Source organism: Lynx rufus, unplaced genomic scaffold (genome assembly GCF_022079265.1).
Source record: "Lynx rufus isolate CCGP_SWC_20201006 ecotype Redwood Valley unplaced genomic scaffold, mLynRuf1.p SCAF_1, whole genome shotgun sequence".
Taxonomy (NCBI): Eukaryota; Metazoa; Chordata; class Mammalia; order Carnivora; family Felidae; genus Lynx; species Lynx rufus.
The window spans coordinates 91,938,199-91,956,152 of NW_025814823.1; the positions used below are offsets into that span (position 1 = coordinate 91,938,199).

The 17,954-nt window shown below is 47.2% G+C and overlaps 1 protein-coding gene across 1 annotated transcript in view; it reads left to right on the forward strand.

Annotated features, from left to right (window-relative positions):
• COL23A1 (collagen type XXIII alpha 1 chain) overlaps nt 1-17,954 on the forward strand; it is a 350,552-nt gene that overhangs the window by 287,235 nt on the left and 45,363 nt on the right. The window contains exon 4 of the mRNA XM_047092393.1: nt 16,579-16,586. Within this exon, the coding sequence (XP_046948349.1) occupies nt 16,579-16,586 (8 nt within the window). The remainder of the gene's footprint in view (nt 1-16,578; nt 16,587-17,954) is intronic.

A 17,954-nucleotide genomic window follows, 5' to 3' on the forward strand; every position in this document is an offset into this window, starting at 1 on the left:
CAAAGAGCAACAACGAATCTTGGAAAGGAGGGTGGGGATCTAATTTCCAGAGTCACCACATCAGATTATTTTAAACGCCCAGTTTTTAACAGAAAATTATGAGACACACAAAGACACAAGAAAGTACATCAATGAAAAAGGGGGAAATGCAGACAATGAAAACTGTCTCTGAGGAATCCCAGATGCTTACTAGACAAAGATTTTATGTGGACTATTATAAATTATGTTTGAAGAACTAAAGGGAACCAACTCTAAGGAATTAAAGGAAAGCAGAAGAATTATGTACCACCAAATGGAGAATATTAATAGATAAAAAGTATTAAAAAAAAAGAACCAAATAGAAATTCTGAAGCTGTAAATTGCAATCACTGAAATGAAAAATTCACTGAAAAGGTTCAATAGTGGATTTGGGCTGGCAGAAGAAAGCATCAGCAAACTTGAAGATAGGTCTGTTGAGATGATCCTGTCTAAGGAAGATTTAAAAATATGAAAAAAAAATGAACAGAGGCTCAGAGATCTGCGGGAAACTGTCAAGCGTGCTAATATACCCATAACAAAGGCCTGAGAAAGGGGAGAAGACAGAGAAAGAGGCAGAAGGAATATAAGAGCAACTAGTGGCCCCAAACTCCCCAAATATAAACAAAAATATTCATCTACACATCCAAGAAGCTTGACAAACTCCACACAGGATAAACTCAGAAGAGATCCACACTTAAGAATATCATAGCCACGCTGCCAAAAGGAAAAAATGAAGAGAGAATCTCGAATGACTCGTCACAGTAAACGGATCCTGGATAAGGTTAATAGCTGATTTCTCCTTAGAAATAATGAAAAGCATGACTCAAAAGTCAATACAGATGACATATTCAAAGTGGTGGGGAGAAAAAAACTATTAACAGAGAAATCTATAGCAAAAGTATATTGCAAAAGTGAGAGAAATTAAGACATGTCGCAGGGCACCTGGGTGGCTCGGTCAGTTGAGCGTCCAACTTCAGCTCAGGTCATGATTTCGCGGTCTGTGAGTTCGAGCCCTGCGTTGGGCTCTGTGCTGACAGCTGGGAGCCGGGAGCCTGCTTCAGATTCTGTGTCTCCCTCTCTCTCTGCCCCTCCCCCGCTCATGCACACTTGCTCTCTCTCTCTCTCTCTCTCTCTCTCTCTCTCTCTCTCGGTCAAAAATAAATTAAAAAAAAAAAACATTAAAAAATTAAAAAAAAAAAAGACAGGCCTAGATAAACAAAAAATGGAGAGAATTGATTTCTATCAGTCTGATTTACACGCAATAAAGGGATTCCTTCAATCTGAAATAAAAGGACATTAGACAGTAATTGAATCCACATATAGAAATAAAGAGCTTTAGTGAGTTAGTTACATAGGTGAATATGAGAGGCAGTATAAATGAATTTTTATTTGTAACTCTTTTCTCTCTTCTGATTTAAAAGCCAGTTGCATGAAGCAATAATGATAAAACTGCTGATAGGCTTATGACACGTGAAATGGTAATTTCATAAAAGTACACTAAAAGTACAAAGAAGGAGATAACAAACACAGCTTTATTGGAGCAAAGTATTTGTGTACAGTTGAAAGTGAATTGTTACTCATGTAAACCAGATTATTTATTAAGATGGTATTTATAAACTCCAGGGAAACCACTAAGAAAATTATTCCAAAAATATGGCAAGGGAAACAAGGGAATTAAAATAGTACACTTATGAAATATCTATTTTTTAAAAAAAGAAGCAGTAATGGAGTAATAGAGGGACAAAAAAGACATAAAATATAGAGAAATTAAATAACAAATTAGCACACATAAATCCTGTCTCCTGAGCAATTACATTAAATGGAAATGGATTTTAAAACCCCAAATACCCCAAGAAATCTGAGAAAGAAGAACAAAGCCAGAGGCATCACATGTCCTGATTTCAAACTATACTACAAAACTATAGAAATCAAAACAGTATGGTGCTGGTATAAAAATAGACACCTTTAAGCATGTAGACTAATGAATCAGAATCAAGAGTCCAGACGTAAACCCACCAACAGAATGCAAAGGTTCCAATTTTTCCACATCCTTACTAACACTTGTTCTTTTCTGATTTTAGTTTGGTTATTTTTAGAGACAGAGAGAGCACGTGCATGTGCAGGCAGGGGAGGGGCAGAGAGAGGGAAAGAGAGAATCCCACACTGTCAGTGGAGAGCCCGACACGGGGCTTGATCCCACAAACTGTGAGATCATGACCTGAGCCAAAATCAAGAGTTGGACCCCCAACTGACTGAGCCACTATTTTTTTTTATAGTAGCCATTCTATCTAATGGATGTAAGGTGATGTCTCATTGTGGTCTCGATTTGCGTTGCCTTAATGATTATGATGTTGAGTGTCTTTTGGTTCACACTATTTATTTATTTATTTATTTATTTATTTATATAAAGAATCCACAGAAAAATTATAAAAGCTGATAAACATGGTCAGCAAGGTTGCATAATACAAGATCAATATTTTAAAGCTCAATTGTATTTCTTTTTTTTTAATTTTTTTTCAACGTTTATTTATTTTTGGGACAGAGAGAGACAGAGCATGAACGGGGGAGGGGCAGAGAGAGAGAGGGAGACACAGAATCGGAAGCAGGCTCCAGGCTCTGAGCCATCAGCCCAGAGCCCAACGCGGGGCTCGAACTCACAGACCGTGAGATCGTGACCTGGCTGAAGTCGGCCGCTTAACCGACTGCGCCACCCAGGCGCCCCATCTCAATTGTATTTCTTTTTTTTTTTTTTTTTTTTAATTTTTTTTCAATGTTTATTTATTTTTGGGACAGAGAGAGACAGAGCATGAACGGGGGAGGGGCAGAGAGAGAGGGAGACACAGAATCGGAAACAGGCTCCAGGCTCCGAGCCATCAGCCCGGAGCCTGACGCGGGGCTCGAACTCACGGACCGCGAGATCGTGACCTGGCTGAAGTCGGACGCTTAACCGACTGCGCCACCCAGGCGCCCCTCAATTGTATTTCTATACACTAGCAATAAAGAATGTTTAAATGAAACTAAGAAAACAATTTCCATTTACAAAAGCATGAAAAAGAATAAAATACTCAGTAATGAATTTAATAAAATAAGTATAAGCTTGTACACTGAAAACTATAAAATATTGTTGAAAGAAATTTAAAAAGACCTGAATAAATGGTAGGACATCCCATATTCATGGATTGGAAGATAATAGAATGTTAATATGGCAATACTCCACAAATTAATCTACAGTTTCAATGCAATCCCTATCAAAATCCCAGTTGATTTTTTTTTAGAAATTAACTGATCCTCAAATTCATATGGAAATGCAAAGCATCCAGAATAGCCAAAACACCTTGAAAAGGTAAAACAAAAGTAAAGGCCTCACACTTCCCAATTCTAAAACTTAACACAAAGCTGCAGTATCAAGGTAGTGTGGTGTAGACATAAGACACATAGGTCAACAGAATAGAATTGAGATTCCAGAAGTAAATCCTTACATTTACCATCACTATCTTTTACAAGAATGTGAAACAATTCAATGGTACTCGGGCAACTAAATGCACAAGAATAAAGCTGGATTTCTCCCTCACAGCATATAAAAATTAACTCAAAACGTGTCATAGACCTACATGTAAGAGAGAAAAATATAAATCCTTAGAAGAAAATATAGCGGTTAATCGGGCGCCTGGGTGGCTCAGTCAGTTAAGCACCCAACTCTTGGTTTAGGCCCAGGTCATGATCTCAGAGTTCGTGAGATTGAGCCCTGCATTGGGTTCTGCGCTGACAGTGCAGAGCCCGCTTGGGATTCTCTCTCTCTCTCTCTCTCTCTCTCTCTCTCAAAATGAATAAATAAACTTTAAAATAAAAAAAGAGGGGTGCCTGGGTGGCTCAGTTACTTAAGCGTCCAACTTCGGCTCAGGTCACGATCTCACCGTTCATGTGTTTGAGCCCTGCGTCCGGCTCTGTGCTGACAGCTCAGAGCCTGAAGCCTGTTTCAGATTCTGTGTCTCCCTCTCTCTCTGCCCCTCCCCAGCTCGCATTCTGTCTTCTCTGTCTCTCAAAAATAAACAAACACTAAAAGAATTAAAAAAGAATACTGTAATTCTAGCCAGCGTTGGGTTTTGGTGCCTCTTCTGTGCCACTGCTGTCCCGGGCACTTTACACATGCACAGTGTGTCACTCAAGGCTTTGTAGCAGTCCAGAGAGGCAGAGATGGGGAGCATTCCTTGCCTCAGGGAGAACAGGCATGTGCTCCAGATCTAGAGTTCCTCAGGGCTGGGATTCTAAAGCCTCTGTACTCCCTGATAGTACTGGCCTAATTAAATCCGGGCCGGAGACCTGAGCTAAGTGCCAGCTCTTGGACTCGTTTACCGGCTCCAGATTTGTCAACCTGCAAGCCTCATTTCATCTACCCACAAACTCGGTTTAAAAGCCCTTGGCCCACTCTGCTCCATCGGGGACAGCTCCAGAGAAGCGTGGCTGAAGACCGTTGTCTTCATGGTGGCCAAGCCTTCCAAGGCTTCCAAGCCTCTGCCCTGGAGCAGACTGAGTGGGGAGAGGCGGAGGGCTGGTTCAGAGCCAGGCCCGCTGGAAAGACAAGGGAGCAAGCTGAGTGGGACTTAGGAGTCCAGGCGCAACACAGAGGAGCAGGTGTGGGCTGTCCACAGGGACGATGGCCCCAGCAGCCTCAGGCACCAAGACCGCCCCCCACCCTCCAGTGTGTGGGCTGGGCACCTGCCAGGCTATGGGAAATATTCTTCCCACTCTCCTTTTGCAGGAATATACCCTTCGGGAAACACTCGGGAAATGTTTATTCCCCAGAGGGACTAACAGCTCCAGGTTTGGAAAACCCTATTGGGCTACAAACACCAGTTCAGTTAAAGAGGCCACAGGATCAGTGAACCCTCTACCCTGCCCCATTTTATTTATTTCCCAAGTCATCTGGCTCTTAATTGCTCCCACATTCCTGACGGCAAAGCCAACAGATCCAGGCGATGCCTGGAACACATGTTTGCAAGCTGCACGCAGAGTGGGACCGGGGCACTGGGTGGGGCGACGCGGTCGGCTGGAGGCCCTGCAGCCAGCTTCCCTTTCTGAGCAGGGACCCCTGGACGGCCTGAGCCAAGCCCTCCGCCCTATCCATCACTCCACGACTCCAGGGGCTGCGGCCAGCACAGCCCAACCCTGTGCTGTGAAGTCAGGTGCCACGGACTTGGAAGTGGTGACGACCTGCAGGCAGGTGGGGGTCCCAGCTCTTGGGGAGCTGCCTTGCTGGCGGGGCCCACAGACAATAATCGGCACCCAAAGAAACGGATTTAATAATTAAGGATCATGATAAGTGCTTAGATGGGAAATACCAGAGAGCCGTCATGGATACCAGTGAGGGCAAAGGATGAGGAGATGTCTTCTGGTTTCATGGTCATGCAAGGCTGATGAAGCCACGGCCTGGGGATGTGGTGGATGTGAATGTCCTGAGGCCGAGGGCACGGGTGTTGATGAGAGCTGTGCAGGGGAATTTTTGTCTTTTTTTTTTTTTTTTTTGTAATGTTTATTTATTTTGAGAAAGAGACAGCATGACCAGGGGAGGGGCACAGAGAGAGGGAGAGAGAATCCCAAGCAGCCTCCACACTGCCCGCACAGAGCCAGACGTGGGGCTCGAACTCGCAAAATGTGAGAACATGAACTGAGCCAAAATCAAGAGTCGGACACTTAACCGACTGAGCCACCCAGACTCCCCTGTACAGGGAAGTTTTGATGTCACTCCACGTGCATGGGATACCCTGGAAGCGTTGGGCATTTTTAAGAGGCCCCCACTCGTTGGCAGGTTGCAGTGCCCAGAAGAGGCCAGTTCGGAGGCTGTGGGGGTAGTGCCGATGTGAAGCAATGGTGGCCTGTGATGCGGTGCCAGTAGGGCCCAAGGGAGGTGGCGGCTGGTTTGTTTCAGAGACTCACAGATGGGCTACATGTGACCTGTCCACCAGTGATAAGCTCCTTCTCTGGAATGCCACCACCCCCACTCTGGCCACCCCTCTGCAGACCTGGATGGTGTCCTGAGCTTGGGGTCCCACAAGGCTGCTTCTAACCTGGGCTGCGCCCTCACCACCGTGGTGACCTCAGACGAGCCACGCACCCGCCCGGGGACCCCGGGGAACGCTCAGTCAACATCAGAGTTCTGTCTGCCAAAGCAGTTTCCCTCCGCCCCCTTTGTTAGGCTCAGAGTCAGACAGCCTGGCTTCTGCCCAGATCAACGGCAGCCTTTCCGAGCCTGTTTTCTCATGGTAACATGTGCCCGGTGAGGAGGCAGCAGGGATTAAATGAGACGGTTGAGGAAAACAGCATAGCTCCCAACACTCATGAGGACTCGTGAGTGAGTGATGGTTATGCTAACAGTGCCTTCTCCTGAGCTGTACCTCCAGCCAGACCCGGGGTGCATACTTAGAACCTCCAGGCTCTCAGAATGATAATCCCAGTCTAAGCTATCTTAGAGGGAGCTTAGAGGTGAGTGTGAGAAACGGCAGCCGAAGCTGGAAGACCAGACAAAAAAACACAGACCTGGGGGCGCCCAGGTGGCTCGGTCGGTTCAGCACCTGACTTCGGCTCAGGTCACAATCTCACCGTTCATGAGTTCGAGCCCCACGTCGGACTCTGCGCTAACAGCTCAGAGCCTGGAGCCTGCTTTGGATTCTATGTCTCCCTCTCTCTCTCTGCCCCTCCCATTTGTGCACTTGCGCTCTCTCTTTCTCTCTCTCTCTCAAAAGTAAATAAACATTTAAAAATAAATAAATAAATAAAGTAGCTTTCTTTAAAAAAAAAAGCACAGACCTGGGGAGCCTGAGTGGCTCAGTCAGTTAAGCGTCCAGCTTCGGCTCAGGTCATGATCTCACAGTTGATGGGTTCAAGCCCCACATAGGGCTCTGTGCTGACAGCTCAGAGCCTGGAGCCTGCTTCAGATTCTGTGTTTCCCTCTCTCTCTGCCCCTCCCCCGCTCATGCTATGTCTCTCAAAAATAAATAAATATTTGGGGCGCCTGGGTGGCGCAGTCGGTTAAGCGTCCGACTTCAGCCAGGTCACGATCTCGCAGTCCGGGAGTTCGAGCCCCGCATCGGGCTCTGGGCTGATGGCTCGGAGCCTGGAGCCTGTTTCCGATTCTGTGTCTCCCTCTCTCTCTGCCCCTCCCCCGTTCATGCTCTGTCTCTCTCTGTCCCAAAAATAAATAAACATTGAAAAAAAATTTTTAAATAAATAAATAAATAAATAAATAAATAAATAAATATTTAAAAAAAAATTTTTTTTTTAAATACAGACCTTACTCCAGCCATTTTCAGTTAAAGTTTATGGCCATTGCTGACTTGGTAAGCCACACACAAGTATCCAGTGATGTGAAAGAGCTCCATGCTGAAAAGTTAGTCTCTCCCCGCCACTTCTGTTCTCCTGCCATTTGGTTCCCCTACTCGGAGGCAACCTGGTGACCACTGTCTTCAGTCTTATGGTCATGGAAGGCTGATAAAGCCGGGGCCGTGGTGGACGTGAATATCCTGAGGCCAAGGGCACAGGCATTAATGCAGTGCGGGCCACGCAGGAGAGCTGTGGGGGGGGGGGGGGATTTTTGTCTTTTTTTTTTTTTTGTAATGTTTATTTATTTTGAGAGGGAGAGAAAGAGAGAGCACAAGCAGAGGAGGGGCAGAGAGAGAGGGAGAGAGAATCCCAAGCAGGCTCTACTTTCTGTGTCCACACCAGAGATGTACCATGTTTATACAAACAAAAGCCTACCAGGTTTTCTTCTTAGCACAATGGCTGCATAGTAATGTACTGTTTCATACCTTTTTAAAGATGTAACAATATGGGGCGCCTGGGTAGCTCAGTTGGTTGAGTATCCAACTCTTGATTTCGGCTCAGGTCATGATCCCAGGGTCACGGGATTGAGCCCTTTGTCAGGCTCCATGCTGAGTGTGGAGCCTGCTTAAGATTCTTTGTCCCTCTGCCCCTCTCCCCTGCTCATGTGCACTCTTTCTCTCTAAAATAAAAATAAAAAATGAAAAAGAGGAGGGGGCACCTGTGTGGCTCAGTCAGTTAAGCGTCCAACTTCGGCTCAGGTTATGATCTCGAGATTCATGAATTCAAGAACCACGTTGGGCTGTGAGCTGACAGCTCAGAGCCTGGAGTCTGCTTCAGATTCTGTGTCTCCCTCTCTCTGCCCCTCCTCTGCTCATACTCTGTCTCTCAAAAATAAATAAACGTTTAAAAATTTTAATAAATTAAAATTTTTTAATAAAAATAAAAATGTAACAATATGCCTTGGAGATCGTTCCCATTAGAGCATATAGAATCACATTAGTCTTTTCACAACTGCATAATAGTCCATTTAAAGTTGCCCTGTACCACCTTTTTTTTTTTTTAATTTACATCCAAATTAGTTAGCATATAGTGCAACAATGATTTCAGGAGTAGATTCCTTAATGTCCCTTACCCATTTAGCCCATCCCTCCTCCCACAACCCCTCCAATAACCCTCTGTTTGTTCTCCATATTTAAGAGTCTCTTCTGTTTTGTCCCCCTCCCTGTTTTTATATTATTTTTGTTTCCCTTCCCTTATGTTCATCTGTTCTGTGTCTTAAAGTCCTCATATGAGTGAAGTCATATGATATTTGTCTTTCTCTGACTAATTTCACTTAGCATAACACCCTCTAGTTCCATCTACATAGTTGCAAATGGCAAGATCTCATTCTTTTTGATTGCTGAGTAATACTCCATTATATATATATATATATATATATATATATATATATATATATATATATAATCTCACATCTTTCTTTACCCATTCATCCATCGATGGACATTTGGGCTCTTTCCATACTTTGGCTATTGTTGATAGTGCTGCTGTAAACATTGGGGTGCATGTGTTCCTTTAGAACAGCACACCTGTATCCCTTGGATAAATAGCTAGTAGTGCAATTGCTGGGTCATAGGGTAGTTCTAGTTTTAGTTTTTTGAGGAACCTCCATACTGTTTTCCAGAGTGGCTGCACCAGCTTGCATTCCCACCAGCAATGCAAAAGAGATCCTCTTTCTCCACATCTTCACCTGAGTTGTTAATGTGAGCCATTCTGACAGGTGTGAGGTGGTATGTCATTGAACTTTTAATTTGTATTTCCCTGATGATGAGTGATGTTGAGCATTTTTTCATGTGTCTATTAGCCATCTGGATGTCTTCTTTGGAGAAGTGTCTATTCATGTCTTTTGCCCATTTCTTCACTGGATTAGTTGTTTTTGGGTGTTGAGTTTGATAAGTTCTTTATAGATTTTGGATACTAACCCTTTATCTGATATGTCATTTGCAAATATCTTCTCCCATTCTGTTGGTTGTCTTTTTGTTTTGCTGTTTGTTTCCTTCGCTTTGCAGAAGCTTTTTATTTTCATGAGATTCCAGTAGTTCATTTTTGCTTTTGTTTCCGTTGCCTCCGGAGACGTGTTGAGTAAGAAGTTGCTGCGGCCAAGGTCAGAGAGGTTTTTGCCTGCTTTCTCCTCGAGGATTTTGATGGCTTCCTGTCTTACATTGAGATCTTTTATCCATTTTGAGTTTAGTTCTGTGTATGGTGTAAGAAAGTGGTCCAAGTTCATTCTTCTGCATGTCACTGTCCAGTTTTCCCAGCACCACTTGCTGAAGACACTGTCTTTATTCCATTGGATATTCTTTCCTGCTTTGTCAAAGATTAGTTGGCCATACATTTGTGGGTCCATTTCTGGGTTCTCCATTCTGTTCCATTGATCTGAGTGTCTGTTCTTGTGTCAGTACCATTATGTCTTGATGATTACAGCTTTGTAGTATAGCTTGAAGTCCGGGATTGTGATGCCTTCTGCTTTGGTTTTCTTTTTCAAGATTGCTTTGGCTATCCAGGGTCTTTTCTAGTTCCATACAAATGTTAGGATTGTTTGTTCTAACTGTGAAGAATGCTGGTGTTATTTGGTAGGGATTGCATTGAATATGTAGATTGCTTTGGGTAGTATCGACATTTTAACAATATTTGTTCTTTCTATCCAGGAGCATGGAATCTTTTTCCATTTTTTTGTGCCTTCTTTAATTTCTTTCATAAACTTTCTATAGTTTGTAGTGTATAGATTTTTTTCACCTCTTTGGTTAGATTTATTCCTAGGTATTTTATGGCTTGTACCATCCTTTCTTTACACAGTTTCATTGTGCTGTTTCTAATTATTGGCCATCACAAATAGTTCTGCTATGCATATTTTTATATACCTGTCCTTTTACATATCTGTTAATGCATCTACAGAATACATTCCTAGAAGGATCATTGCAGAAATTGACACATACATTTTATTTATTTAGTTATTTATTTATTTATTTGTTTATTTATTTGCTTATTTTAGAGAGAGAAAGAGTGCATGCACAAGCGGCAGGGGGAGAGAGAGAGAGAGAGAGAGAGAGAGAAAGAGTCTTAAACAGGCTCCATTCTCAGCACAGAGCCCAACTCGGGGCTCAATTCCACGACCCCAGAATCATAACCCAAACCAAAATCAAGAGTCAGATGCTTAACTGACTGAGCCACCCAGGCATCCCCGCACATGCATTTTGAGTCCTAATTAGCACTGCCAAATCAGACTCTGCTGGGATTATAGTTTTAACCTTCTTTACTTATATTATGAATGAAAATTTGCTTTTGTTTCATATATTTAGAAGCGATTTATGTTTTCTGTGAACTGTCCCCTCATATCTTTGACCACTTTTTTAGTAGGTTGTTGATGATTTTAGGGTTAATTGGTAGGAGCATTTTTGTGTCAAGGTATATCGGCCTTTGTGACATGAGTCAGAAATAGTTTTCCCCGTGGCTTTTGTCTTTGCTTCCAGTGCTTTGTGCCTTGTTAGGCATTTTTTGTTTTTATATGGTTGACTCAGACTTTTATTTTATGGCTTCTGGATTATGAACTGTAGTTGGAAAAACCTTCCCCTCTCCACGGTTAGAAAGGAATTTTCCTCTAGGATTTTTAAAAAATTTTTTTAATCTTTATTTATTTTTGAGAGAGAGAGAGAGCGTGAGCAGGGGAGAGGCAGAGAGAGAGGGAGACACAGAATCCGAAGAAGGCTCCAGGCTCTGAGCTGTCAGCATAGAGCCCAACGTGGGGCTTGAACCTACAGACCCCAAGATCATGACTTGAGCCAAAGTTGGACACTTAACCGACTGAGCCACCCAGGTGCCCCTAGGATTTTTTTTTTAGTTGAGGTATCATTGCCACACAGTGTTACATGAGTTTCAGGTGCACAACCCAGTGATTCAGCTTCTCTATGTTATGCTGTGCTCATGACAAGTATAACTACCCTCTGTCACCATACAACAATATTACTGTGTCATTGACTATATTCCCTATGCTGTACTTTTCATCCCTGTGACTTAGTCATTCCATAACTGGAAGCCTGTATCTCTCACTCCCCTTCACCCATTTTTCCCACCCCCCTCTCGCTTCTGGCAACCACCAGTTTGTTCTCTGTATTCGTGGGTCTGTTTTCCTCTAGGATTTTTATGATTTTTTTTTTAACATGTAAGACTTTGATCCTTCTGGAATTTATCCTGACTCATGCTGAGGCACAGATCCAACTTCACTTTGTCCCAATAACCACCAGTCTGCCTAGCACCCCTCTAGTTAAACAATGCCTCTCTTCCCACGGGTTCAAGGGGACAGAGAGTAGCATAGCAGTGGTGTAGGATTGGGGCCTTTGTCCTAAGAACTGTGGGAAAATGAGGACTGGGGGATGGGAGTGCCATGATCAGATCTGCGTCTTGAAAACACCACCCTGGCCCCAGAGTGGAGACTGGGGTAGTGATATGTCTGCATATGTGAGGCCATCTCTGGCCCCTGCACACCCCCCTCATTGTTAGTGGGTTTCAGCTCCTGTATCTGCAGCCCTCCCTCCATCACTACTTCTGGGTAAATTCCTAGGGAGCCCTGATACAAACATAGAAGTCCCTCACACACCCAGGCCTCCTTTGGTGAGCTGGGACTCCGGCCGACCTCGCCCCCTCCTTCCCATGGTCTTGGCCAACGCCTCAACATCACTGGTAAATGCAACATCCATGATGCCCCAGTTCACACAATTCACCCCAGCCCACTCCCTCATTCCCTGACCCCACATTCCTTCCATCTCACCCATCGCCCAACCCACAGATCCCACCACCTCGCCCCATTTGGCTCGAACCCCACATGTGCACTCCGGCACCTGTGCAGCAACTGTGGCTGGTGGGAAACACACGCAACCCTGTCCCCCACCCCCTGCCACGCTGGCCGGTTTGCACTTTAAATGCCAGACCACAGCTTAATGGTTGTGTGGCCCCCACACCTCCTCCACCAGCGTCACTCATGGCTGATGGCCTCGTTTCCTACTCCACTGGCAGTGGGAACAGTCAGAGGCAACTGTGGAAAATTCCACCTCCCCCCATGGGCCGCACACCCAGCCACACTGCACTAGGCCTTTCTGCTTGGTCTCATGGGCCAACATGCAACCGTTCGGCCTCCTGGGGGGTGGGGGGAGACATTCCCTCATCGCTCCCAGAATCCCCCATTCTCCACCATGTTGGATCTTCCCCTCACTGCCGATGACTCCCATTAAAGCAGACATACTGTCCTGTGTCTCTCATCTTGAAGAAGTGGCCCTCTCTGGACCCCGTGTCTCCAAAGCACGTGCTCTGTGCCTTCGCTCCCCTTTGCCGCTGAATTGCTTGAAAGCCTCCACTGCCCCCATTCCTCCCCTCCCTTCTCCCCAAACCATCTCCAGCCAGATGTGCACACCCATGACTCCCCCTGCCCCGGGCCCCTTGTGTGGCTAGAGCCAGCGGGCAGGTCTCAGTCTTCATTTTACTCATCTGTCCAAAGTGACAGGCACACACACAGCCCCTCCTCCTCACTGCACTCTCTCCACTCAGCTTCTAGAACCTTCTTCTCTTCTTCCCAACCTCTAACTGTTGGGTTGTACAAGGCTGAGCTCCCGATCCTTCCTGCCAAACCTGCTGGACCACAGTCTCCCCACTTCTGTGGTCACTCAAGGGACATCTTGCTTGAGTCCTCTCTCCAGAGTCTTGAGAAATCATCTTGACTCTGCCTTCAGAATCGATCCAGAATCCAGACACTTCCACCCCTTCCACTGCCACCACCAGCTGGGAGCCACCATCACCCCTCCCTGGCATCACTGCAGGATCCTACCTTTGCCTCCCACACAGTGTGATCCTTTTCACACCAGGATCACAAGGCAGGTCTCGTCCTGTGTCTGCACTGAGCCCTGAAGGGGCTCCCATATCAGAGAGAAGAGAAAGTCCTAGAAATGGCCAACAAGACCCTACCCAATCTACCCCTACCCACCACCTCCCTGAAGCCACCTCCCCCTCTGCTGTCACCTCTTTGACCTCCTTGCTGTTCCTTAAACACACCAGGTGATGGGGTGCCTGGGTGGCTCAGTTGGTTAAGCATCTGACTTCAGCTCAGGTCATGATCTCGCGGTTTGTGAGTTCTAGCTTCATGTCGGGCTCTCTGCTGTCAGCACAGAGCCCACTTCAGATCTTCTGTCCCCCTCTCTCTCTACCCCTCCCCAGCTCGCTCTCTCTCTCTCTCAAAAGTAAAAAAAAAATTAAAAACACACACACATATACGCACACCAGGTGCCCTCCTGCATTGGGTGTTCCCTCTGGTAGGTACACATTTTCCCAGGAATCCACAGGAAGCCTTTGCTTAAATGTCTCCTCAGGAAGATGTCTACCCCAACCACCCTATTGAATACACCAGTCTGCACCCCGGCACTAACAGCTCCCCATTGCCCTGCCCCACTGCCTCTCTCTTTCCTTAGCACTTACCATTTTGTAGGTGATGAGCTTGTGTGTTATGTTTATGGTATCTCAGCTACCTCTCTGGCCAGAAGGTAAATTCCTTAGGGCAGAGATCTTTGTCATTGTCACTGCTGTATCCCACTGCCCAGAACAGCAGTGGTCAGTGAATGTCTGTGGAATGAATGTGGATGTCCCAGTAGATCAGGGAGGGAGAGTGTGTCGAGGGGGACTCCTCGTTGTCTGGGTCTCTAATTAGGCAGTAGGAAATGTCATCCATGGAGACTAGGAACCAGAAGAGGGGCGCTTTTGTGGGCAGAATATCATGAACGTGTCTGTGCACCTTGGCCTGAGGAATCATGAGGACTGTTCAAGGGGAAATGACAAGCAGACAGCTCGCAAAGGGAGTCTGGGCTTCTCAGGCACAGTTGGGGCTAGAGTTGCCCACGTGGGACACTTCTGTCACTTCTGTCTAGTGTAGTCATGAGTGGGATGAGATTCCCAGGGAAGACAGGAGAGAAGGGACAGATGAGCTGAGAAGACTGAAGAGAAGAAAGCCTTGCCATGAGCTCAGCAGAGCCTCTGTGTGAGACTGGGAGAGACTGAGCCAGCTGAACAATCAAGGAAGCAGGAGGAACATGACCTTTTAGAAGCCAAAGGGAGAGAGTGCTTCCAGAAGGAGGGCAGGCTCAGCAGTGTGGAAGGAAGAGGAGAAATCCTTGGTAGCAGGTGGTTAGGGACTCAGTGAGAGCCATTTTGGTGGTGAGAGGGATGGAATCCATATCAGAGGGTCACAAGGTGCATAGAAGGCAGGGAAGGAGAGGCAGTGACAGGAGACCCCCTCTTCCCAGCAGTGAGGGGGAGGAGAGCCAGGCCGGAGCAGAGGAGGGCATGTGAGCACAGGAATTGGAGCCGTTCCAGAACTGCTGGGAAGCAGCTGCTGGAGAAAGTCGGTCTGATGATGCAACAGGGAGAGAAAGGCAGTGGAGGGTGCTGGGGCCCGGGAAGGTAGGGCCAGTCAGTTCCTCTGACATAACCTCAGGGGCACGGAAAGGAGGCTGGGCACAGGTGCAAGTACATCCGTCCAGGGCATTTTCTTTCCCCGGGGAAAATATGGCACGAGGTCCCTGGCAGAAGGTGAGAAGTCAGGTGTACAGATGTCCAGGTGACCAACGCCCCGCCCCACCCTAGTCTGGACTTAGGGGCCACAGAGCCCCCCGTATACCATTCTTGGGTATTAGCACCATCACACATCAGTTTTTCAAGCCAAAAGCCTCTGTCTTGTCTCTCCTTTTTCTATGCCCTATGCACCCCCCCCCACACACACACTGCCATTAAACCGATGAGCAAGTCCTGTCGGTCCCCACTGACAAGTGTCTTCTGACTCACTTCTTTCCATCTCCACAGTCAGCACACGAGTCCAGGCCACCATCACCTACGTGGGGGCAACTGCCACTCTTGCCCCCTCCCACCACTGCTCCCTACAGGACCCATGAGTGCTCCTTGTCTCCCGCTACCATTCAAATCCCTGCCCCGCCCCCGCCTTCCCTTCTTTGTCACACAGCTCCTCCCCCTTCCTGTCTGAGATAATCTTCTCTCACCTTCAGGACCCAGCCTAGCCTCCAGCCCTGAATCAGCCCGGCCTGGCTGGGGTACCTCTTACGTGCTGGGAGCTTCCTGTGCTTCTCCCCGCATGATTGTTTTCTTAAGCATCTATCCTTCCAAGGAAAATTCTGTGAGTCTGAGATCCTGCCTCTTACTGTTACCAGTGTGTCCCATTACTCTCTCCCAGAGGGACCCGGCTCATGGGTGGTGATCCATAAACACGCATGGGCCCACTGAGGGCCGAGTGTCACCTCCCTGTGCCGGCCTCGCTATCCAGACTGAGGTCCAGGGTCTGCAGGAAGCAGAGTAGTTGCTGGCACGGCCACAGCATGGCTTTAGTGGGAAGTACGTAGGGTTCAGGAGTTGGGAGAGCTCCTTCTGGGATGAGTTCCACTCCTAACCAACTGTGTGGCCTTGGACAAGTCACTTCTTTCTCCCTGAGCCTCTATGCTATCTGTCAAGTGGGGATGTTTACTGCACCTCTCGCAAAGGTCAAATGCAGTGTGGTCTGCACACCATGAGGTGAAGACACCTGTGGGTTTCATGAACATTCTCCAGGAGCCCTCATCTGCTATAAGACTGGTCTCAGCGTGCTGCACTCAGCCTTTCTGGAGTCTTCTGGACTCAGCCCCTTCGGCTTCCCCACGCACACCCAGACCCGGCGCCCCTAACCCCAGGGCTGAACCACGGGTACCCCCTGCGTGTCCGCTCAGCCACACACATACGTGTAACCCTTTGGAGCGCTGTGTTCCCTCTGCCCGAAATGTTTTCTCCCCCCACACGTCTCTCCCCTTCGATAGAAATGAACTGACCCCAGGTGAGCACCAAAATTGGTTCTTCAAGCAGGAACAGGTCTGACTCCTACCTGGCTTGCCAAAACCCGACCCGGGTGGGCCCCCAGCAGTGGATCAACAGCAACCTTGTGAAATGTTTGCATGAACCAATGCATGCAGGATGTCATTGCCACCCACACGCCCAGCCCTGCCCCTGCGAGGGCAAAGGCGCCCCCTCTGCCCTGCCCCTTAGCTTTGGGACTTGTGAAGGCTTGCAAGGAGGGGTGGCCAGCAGCCGGCTGAGGAAGGAGCCGGCCTGGCCAAGGGGACCCTCTCTCCCTTTGACGCTGACTGGGGCTTCTCTGCTTGTGTTTTGCAGGTCCTCCTGTAAGTGTCCTGGATTATGCTCTCTGCTCCTGAAAGATAAGACATTTCGTTCTCTTCTGTAGCTATTTCATGAAAATAAGTTTTTTAGTTAGATGTGTTGTGTCCTTTAAAAAAAAAAGAAAACTTAGTCCCGGACAGGGGTCATATTTTTTTTATAATTTGTAGACAAATACAAGCACAGAATTCTGTGGGTTTGACTTGCCTTGTGAAGCATTCTGTGACCGTTTTGCCCTCCAAGAGAGCTGGCACGATCCTGACTGCTCCTCTCGGAGTCTCTGGCTCCACTTGGTGCACAGAAATGCAAGCACCGTGCCCCTACTTTCTAAATGCTCCGCGGCATTTAATCCATTTAAATGTTTTTGTCTCACATGCTTTGGCACAAAGGGCTCCGGAGTCAGGCAGAGATGCCAGGAAGAATGGGGTCCATTTTCCTGACTTGCCACAATGTGTTTGACCCTCTGGATCCGGCAGCTGAACCCTGCCCAGCACCACTGGCCAGGGAGGGTGTTGGGTCCGAGGAGGATGCGCGGGAGGGGGGCCGGCCGCCAGGGGGCAGCAAGGACAGCAGGGGTGGGTGGTGGTCAGCGCCCCGGAAATCCCTGTCCTCCTCCAAGACACGTGACTAGCGTGCCTTTGATTCATCTTGGTGGTTTTTCAGAGCCCAGTGAATCCTGACGAATCAATTCAAGGAGCACACTGAGCCAAAATGAACCTTCTAAAGGAATTCCTTTCGGATGATCAGTTTTATTTTTGACTTCCACTTACCATGATTCACGTCCCAATCGGCACCCTTCGGAATCTGGGCTTCTCCATGCATGTAGCAGCACCACGCTGAGCCAGAAAGCGAGCCAGCAAGAAATGTGTAGATTTATTGGCCACGAGCAGTTTCTCCCTGTTGAGTCATTCCTGGCTGTCACATGAGGCTAGCCTGTGCGAACTTGCTAAAGTGCGTAATGCAGAGGGCAGTGGACTGATTCTTTTTTTTTTGACTTGGCTGTTAAACTATTAAATGTATTCAACAAATGCAGAAATCTCAAGCTGCAGCCTGAGATGGATGCTGATGTGTGGGACACAGGCCAGACAGTCAGTGCTCTGAGCCGGTAGGGGCATCCAGTAGCAATAAATGCCACTCCCCACCCCCCCATATCTGTGGCTTCTAAGGCTGTCTTCCTCCAGTCTACTCCCTCCCAGTGGTGACAGGCAGGAAGAGCCATTTCTGCCCTTTAGTCCCGATTTAGGGAGCATTTTCCATGGTGGTTGTGACACCACCCTTCAGAATCCCACATCCCCGTGTGGTCCTCACCATGTGCCCCTCCTGAATCGTGTGGGTGTGTGCCCTGGTGGCCCTTCCAGCCTGGCTCCAAGAGG